Genomic DNA, 7,520 nt, shown 5'->3' with positions numbered 1-7,520 from the left:
CACAATAACTACCATATGGAAGCAGTCCCAGTGCCCACTGACAGAGGGCCGGGCAAGCACGTGTGTTCCATCATACGGGGCAGGAGCGTCCGCCTTAAGACGGACACGGACACATCTACCACGTGGATGAGCCCGGAGGACATCGTGTTGGGTGAAATCAGCCAGACACAAACAGACGAGTACTATGTGATTCCCCTTCCAGTTCTGGAGATGGACACGGGCGATGATTGTACCACACTATGAGACTGAATAATACTAAACTGTACACTTAAAGATGGTTCAGATGGCAGACTGCATGTTCTGTATGTTTTACTACCATAAAAATTACTGGGGAAAAAATGCCCATCTCCAGCCAGGACCTCTCCACTGAGCCCTGGAACTGTGTATCCAGGCACCACCCCCAACCCCCCGGCCCCGCCACACACACACACACACTCACACTCACACACACACACACACACACACACTTCTAGCTGGGTGTCTTGTCTACACCTCAGCAGTCTGCTCTCATCCCACCCCCTTCACACTCCTGCCCGTCATTCATTAATGGCATATCTAGCTTTCCAGCGGCTCACACTCCAAACTAGAAATTGCCTACAGTTCCTCTCTTCTCTCACCCACACCCAGCCTGTCAGTGACTCCTGCTATCTCCACCCTCAAAAATCAGTCCAGGATCCGGCTCTTCTCGCCACCTCCCTGCCACCTCGGGGCACTGAACCTTCCTGCTGGTCTCTGGGACCAGCCAGCCGGTCCTCTGGTCTGCATCCTCCCCCGCTCCCTGCAGGCTGTTCCTGGCACAGTGGCAGCCTGACTGAAGCCCCAGGCGGCAGGCAGGGCCCTCCACGCCCATCGCAGAGAAAGGCCCTCAGACCCTGTGCTTCTCTCCCTGCTCCCTTCCCCCTGCGTATCGTGTATGCCTGTCACCCCCCTAATATTCTTTGCACTGCCCTTATTTTGTTCCCTCTAGCTGTAGGCTGTAGTTTGGGTCACCACCATATCCCCAGTGTCTGGGACGCAGCCTGGCATATAGCAGGTGTGGAATGAAGGTCACCCTATCCAGTGGGCTGCGGGCTGGAAGATGCCCTTAATGGGGCCCCCACAGTGCAGACCCAGAGCTTTACCTCGGGGTCTATGTGTTGGTCCCCACCCCACCCCCAAACTTGGGCACCTTGTCACACAGAGCGGATCCCTCTCCTCCTAGTCTGGGACTCCCTCCTCTTCAACTCCTCCTGGTGCTTGGTGGGCGTGGGCCTGAGGACTCCAGAGACACCCCAGCTCCCTGTCAGCGAGTTCTCCCATCGAACCCTGTGATGTGTCCCCCAGGCCCCTTCAACGACACCCCTCACTGCAAGGATTGGTGGGGCTGCCTGGAAGAGGTGGCCAGGAGGGGAGCCCTCGGTGTGGGGTCCTTTCAGGTCAAAAACTCCAAAGGCCTTCTATTAGGTCCCGGGTCTGGGGGGCTCTCATTTGCCAACAATTCAATCACCTAACCCTATGCGATGCCGCAGAGGGTGTGCAGCCGGAGGGCCAGGCCTGGGCCCAGCACGTACTCGGTGTCGCCCACCCTCCTGCTCCAGGCACTTTTTCCATCCCAGAGTCTCCAGTGACAGGCAGGAAACACCCTTCTGTTTCTGTGTGAATTTGGGCACAGCACTTAAGCCAAGGGAAAGGTGACATTCCATGCATCTGCCCAGCCAGCCCAGAGACAGGCGCTTCCAGGCTGACCTGATGAAGGGAGTGAACCTGACTGCTCTAGGTGTCTCCAAGTGGAATCACATGGGATCGAGGGAGAGTTCTTCGGGTGTATGGCACACAGTAGGTGCTCAGTGACCCAGGGCAACTTTTCCCAAGGTGTGCTGATTAAGGTTTCTTGGTAACAAACAAGCTTAGTGTTGCCAGAGCCACCTTTCCCAGGGTTTTTAAATTAAAAAAAGAACAAATATACATATATATATATATGTTTAGATATGGGATCTCAGGCTGTTGCCCACGCTGGAGTGCAGTGGCGCAATCCTAGCTCACTGCAGCCTCCAACTCCCGGGCTCAAGTGATCCTCCCACCTCCACCTCCCGAGTAGCTGGGACTATCAGGCGTGTACCACCACCCCCTCCCCACAGTGATTTAAAATAAATTTTTTTTTGCATCACATGCCACATGCAGGGTTTGAAAAGGAAAAAAATATGTATTTTTTCGTACAGATGAGGTCTCACCACGTTGCCTGGTCTTGAACTCCTGGACCCAAGGGATCCTCCCACCTTGGCCTCCCAAAGTGCTGGGATTATAAGCTCGAGCCACCGCCCTCAGCCTTGGGGGTTTTAAACGTGCGCTGTGTTGTGATGTGCCAGCTGCCTGCCTCTTCCACAGCAGCTCTGATCAAAACCAACACTCCAGGTTGCATCTCAGAGACCTGAACTCCCTGAAACCCACTTTCCGAGAAGAGTGAGGCAGGTTTCTGAAGACTTTGCCCCTCAATTCCCAGGAAGGGCTTCCATCATTCCCGTATTAAGCGTTTCAATTTTTCAATCAATGTTACACGTTTAACTGTAGTCATAAATATAAGGCCTACTGTATTCCTATCTCCTATCCCAAAGAAAACCAATTTGAACTTTAAGCTTTTTCTTCCTCTTTTACCTCCGTATTTCTGAACAACAGACTACTCTCGAGTTTTCAGCTTTGGACATCCTTTGTTGATTTCCTGCTAAGAACAAGAACTTGGCTCTCTTACCCTCTGCCATCAATACACAGGCATATTCTTTCCCTCTCCCAGTCTCCTACTGAGATCCAGCATACATATTTACCAGAGCAATATTCACTCGTATTTGTGTTCACATTATTTATATGTAAATATTATTCACAGCTGAGTCATGCAGGGTCTGCGGCTCCTCTTCCTGCGTATTTCTGGTAGGCATTAATACACTGTTATTATTTGTCTAATTGTCTGTATCTATCTCTGATTCTTAGACCTTCTCCAAGCCCTCTGACAGGACCCAGTGCTGACAAGACATGGGGCCCCCTCGCAGGCCTAGAGCTGTGCTGAGTTTCCCCAGAGTCCGCCCCGGGTCCCAAGGCTCCATGTCTTTCTCCAATCACTCCTCCCTCCCCTCCCTGGAGCCTTCCCACACAGTTGTGAGAATGGCTGCAGAGGAAGCCAGTTTTTGAGACTCCTGCAGGCTTCTCTTGGGTGTTTGTGTTGCTGTCGTGCCCATCTGGTGCCCTCTCTCCTGGAGATCCCCTTCTTGGGGCTAGAGGGGCTGCTCACAGCTCCCTGAATGTGCTGCCGATGGCTCCCTTGAAGACCACGGCCCCCTCCCACCCATGGTTTCCTGTTTCTCACACCACCCAGCAGGAAGGTTTCTCCTTGTCTTCCCACCATCCCCTCTTCTTGCTGTGGATTTTTGTTGGCATAAAATCCTCTGTGAAGCAATCAGGAGGGAGCTGACGCAGACCCAGTTCCTGCGGACCAGTGGGCAGAGCACAGCCCACTGCTCCCTGCAGGCTGCCTCACACCCGGGCCACCAAGGCCCTCTTGCCCTTTGCCCACATGCTTGTTCACCACCACTGGGCACTTTCATGACAACTGTGTGGTCAGTATCTCTGTCCTAAAAGTAGTGGGGACAGTTCCCACCCCTGGGCCTTGCCCCTGCCCTGCCAAATGTTTTTTTTTTTTTTTCTTTTTTTCAGAGGGAGTCTCGCTCTGTCGCTCCAGGCTGGAGTGCAGTGGCGCGATCTCGGCTCACTGCAAGCTCTGCCTCCCGGGTTCACGCTATTGTCTGGCCTCAGCCTCCCGAGTAGCTGGGACTACAGGCGCCTGTCACCACACTGGCTAACTTTTTGTATTTTTAGTAGAGATGGGGTTTCACCGTGGTCTCGATCTCCTGACCTCGTGATCTGCCCACCTCTGTCTCCCAAAGTGCTGGAATTACAGGCATGACCCATGGCGCCCGTCCTACCAAATGCTTTTTAAACATTTAAAAATGTAGTAAGTTCATCCTATACACTAAAGAGTGCCACAGCACACACCTCCCTCCAAGCCAGCCTTTGGGAGCCTTCGTCATCCATCCTGGAGGCCCTTCCTAGGGTGGGGTTCAGGTCTAGGGCATGCTGCCTTCCCTCAAGACTCAGCACCCGCTCCACTCATGCCTGGGGCCCTCAGGGCTGGGGCTCATTTTCTCATCTCCCCCAGTGTGTAACCTCCTGGCTGCTGGCACAGGCTTGGCCCTGCAGACCCACCTTTACCCCAAGGCCAGCCCCGTAGCTGCCCAGGGCAGAAGCCCCCAACAAAAAGCAAGGAAGCGGCTGTTTAGCCCGGACACTAACCGGACGAGTGCCCCCAAGTACTGCAGACGGACTCTGCACACAAGGCCCCCAGCTCTTTCCAGCCCTGGCCAAGGAGATGGGTCAGTTTTCCCAGCAACCCAGGGGGCACTTAGGAGAATGGGTGAAACAAGGAAGCGAAACTTTCATACGATTGGTTTAATTTTTTTTTCAGCAGGAGAAAAAAGAATAAAGTTACAAGAATCTTTTAATATTTTCACAATGTTAAAACTAAAACTGAGCTCTAGGCTATGTGTGTAAGTAAATCTAGAACACAGAAGGGTTAAATAAGATTTTCTCTTTTAAAGATACAAGAATTTAAGCTTTCCTTACATTTAACAAACTTCACAGAACAGATACTGCAGGGGAACAAGCCCCACCCCCCACCCCCCCAACCCCCAGCTCTAAGTCAGGAAGCGAACATGGGCTTCGCTCCCCTGGGCCGGCTCCCCAGGGCTCCTTCCCACGGCTGCCTCCACGCCGCAGGCAGTGGGCAGGGCCTGGGGAGGGCCGGGAAAGGAGCGCACAGCCTCTTCGGGACCAGAGCTTGGCGGAGGCCTAGGCGGGGCTGCCTCACTGAGGATGGCCCGTATGGTGGCCAAGGGCTGTGGCTTGACAGCAGTGGTAAACGCTGGGCAGACCTGGCCCCTCTGCCCTGGGCTGCCCTAGAGCAAGACACCCGTCTGGGTCCTGAAGCAAGAATTAAGGCTGGGGATTTTGCAGCGGGTTCCACTCTGGTGGGTGGAGGGTGGGAAGAGCATGACTTCCTATTTCAGTACGTCGGATCAAAAAAATATTTGCAGTTGCAGGTGCTCAGTTGTTAATTTGCAGACAGAGTTGAACCATTTGTTGTTTTATAAAAAGGAAAGTTGCTGGGTTAAACTATTCCAGTAGCCTATGTGTGGGCAGATCCACGCTGCCTCTGCAGGGGCCTCCTGCCCTCACCCACCTGGATCAGATGCGGACCTAGAACCACTGGGACCGCTTACCCTGCCTGGGCTTTCAAGAGAATCCTGATCCTGTCCACCCAGCCCCAGCCCCAGCCCCACCTGACTGGTAGTGATTTCCTAACATGGGGCAATGAGGCCCACCCCCACCCTTCCCCATCTGGCCTGAGCAGCTGCAGCTGCTGAACTCCTCTGTGAACACGAGGGGGCACAGGTGGAGAAATGTACCCTCAGGCCCACACCCACCAGAGCAAATACCACTCTCGGAGCTGGGCCACAGCCACAAACTGCTGTTCTAGACAGATCCAAACCCACTGTCCCTGGGACATATGCTGCCTTCTCTTACTAAACTTGCTATGTGGTAGATGTGGACTGGGTGTCCTTGGACTATGGGGCTGCATAGAAACGAGAATGGAGGCCACGGCATCATCCTCTTGGCCCCTGGAGGCACGGGCGGCTCCAGCTGGAAGGGGCAGAGCCTGTGGGCGGCAGCTTCCCTAGCTGCTCCCAGCACTTCTACTGATTCTTGTTGGCTATGAAATGTCTTTTTAAAAAACTCCCAATATAGAAATCTGGCTGCAGAGGCCAGTGTGCAGACCCGGCCACCGCGCTGTGCTGCCATTCGCCGCATCTGGTCCGTGCCAGATCCCTGCACTGGCGAATGGCAGACCAGAGCCGCCGGGGGCAGGGCACTCTGGCTGCTTCTCATGACCTTGGATCCTGTGTAGAAAAGGCGGGTCTCGTTCGTGGACTAGTCTTGAGTGGAGCTAATTTTCAAAGTGAGGTTACTGATTCTCTTCTTGTGTGATGAGTTTTTTCATAGCAAGTCAGGTAAAAAAAATTTCCATAAGAATCTGTCCCCCACCCCCCATTTCCAGCTCTGTGGGAGAGTGAGGCCACCACCCAGCCCAGCCATGTGGCCAATCTCAGCAGCCTCCTGTGGCCAAGGCACACGTGGCCATCAGGTATCCTGGCTACTGGGACTAAGGATAAGTGAAGAGGTGAAAGGCCGAACATTAAACAGAGTTTCTGGCAAAGCCATGTGCGTCGTGGGAACTTTAACACCAGCTTCTACTCCTCTATTAACTCAGAGTCTCCGTCTGGAACACTTTCCACTTAAGGCTTTTTATAAGTTTGACTCCAGCAGTGACAGGTATGTGTTGTTTTAAATCCACTAGCCATGCTCAAAAAAAATATTCTTCATGTTTTAATTTTATACAATGGCTAGCAGGCACCTTAGTAACCAGCCAGAAATCAATTTCAACCACCATCAACCCCTAAACTACAGTACCAGGATGGCTGGCTAAAGAAAGGAAACGGACTGGCTGCAGTCTGACGCGTGCCCAGTACAAGGTGTCTGGCTGACTTTGTCCTAAATAAGGCTAACATTAGTGAACTAAGAACAGCGTCATGTGGTGGCCATGCCTGGCCTTCAGGAGCACCCCTCCCCAATGCGCTGGCAGGAGCGCCCCACTTTCCGGTCCAGCTTCACCATTTTCATGATGGCTTCCTCCCGGCCGCGGCCCATGTGGTCGAATGTGCAGTCGTGCTGCTCGGGAAGGCGATGTAACATACAGAACACATAACCTGCAGCAGTGGGAGAAGCAGAGGAAAGAGAGTATTAGGGTGGCCTCCAAGTGCACAGAGCCTCACTATTGCCTTTGTCCAGAGGATGGAAGGGCATCCCAGTGGGTGGACAACAGTCACTGCAGGGGTTCCTGATGCAGCAGAGAGCTCACTCCAACTACCCACACCCTGTAGCAAGAGGGTCAGCACTTCGCATTCCACAGCTGCTCAAGCTCGTCTGACGCCCTCCGAACTCACAAGCTGTGGCTGCTCAGAGGCTGCCCCTGCCTGGACCCTTGAAGGGCAGAATCCTAAGTTGATGGCTGCAGTGAGACACAGCCCTCTCCTTGGAAATGAGTGGGCTCTGCGCCCCCCTCCAGCACCATGCAGGCGGAAGAGCACAGGCTGTCAGCTCAGCACTTTGCTTGGCTCAGGAAAACTGTGATTTCCACCACAGGATGCCCACCATTTCTAAGAGGCAGGAGAAATGATTATGTCTTAAATGACATTGCACCTCCTGTACAGCAGGGGCTAGAGAGGATGGTGGGAGTGATCAAACCACAACGCACAAATGAGTGGGGGCTCTCAAAGGAAAGTGGATTATTTCTAGTACTAGAAAAGGTATTAGATAGAAACAGAGGAAAGGACAGCAATGCTGGGCTCGAATCGCCATCTCCAAGGAACCTGACACTT

The 7,520-nt window shown here is 53.3% G+C and overlaps 1 protein-coding gene across 4 annotated transcripts in view; it reads right to left on the bottom strand.

The window, feature by feature from the left end:
* Positions 1 to 4,458: 4,458 nt before the first annotated feature.
* ZFAND3 (zinc finger AN1-type containing 3) overlaps positions 4,459 to 7,520 on the bottom strand; it is a 342,184-nt gene continuing 339,122 nt past the window's right edge. For all 4 annotated transcript variants that reach the window (XM_017870149.1, XM_017870151.1, XM_017870150.1 and 1 more), the window contains one exon: positions 4,459 to 6,848. In XM_017870149.1, the coding sequence (XP_017725638.1) occupies positions 6,694 to 6,848 (155 nt within the window). In that variant the 3' untranslated portion in view covers positions 4,459 to 6,693. The remainder of the gene's footprint in view (positions 6,849 to 7,520) is intronic.

Source organism: Rhinopithecus bieti, unplaced genomic scaffold (assembly GCF_001698545.2).
Source record: "Rhinopithecus bieti isolate Rb0 unplaced genomic scaffold, ASM169854v2 scaffold_4553, whole genome shotgun sequence".
Taxonomy (NCBI): Eukaryota; Metazoa; Chordata; class Mammalia; order Primates; family Cercopithecidae; genus Rhinopithecus; species Rhinopithecus bieti.
Note: the sequence above shows the minus strand (reverse complement) of the source record. Positions and strands in the feature narration are given on the sequence as shown.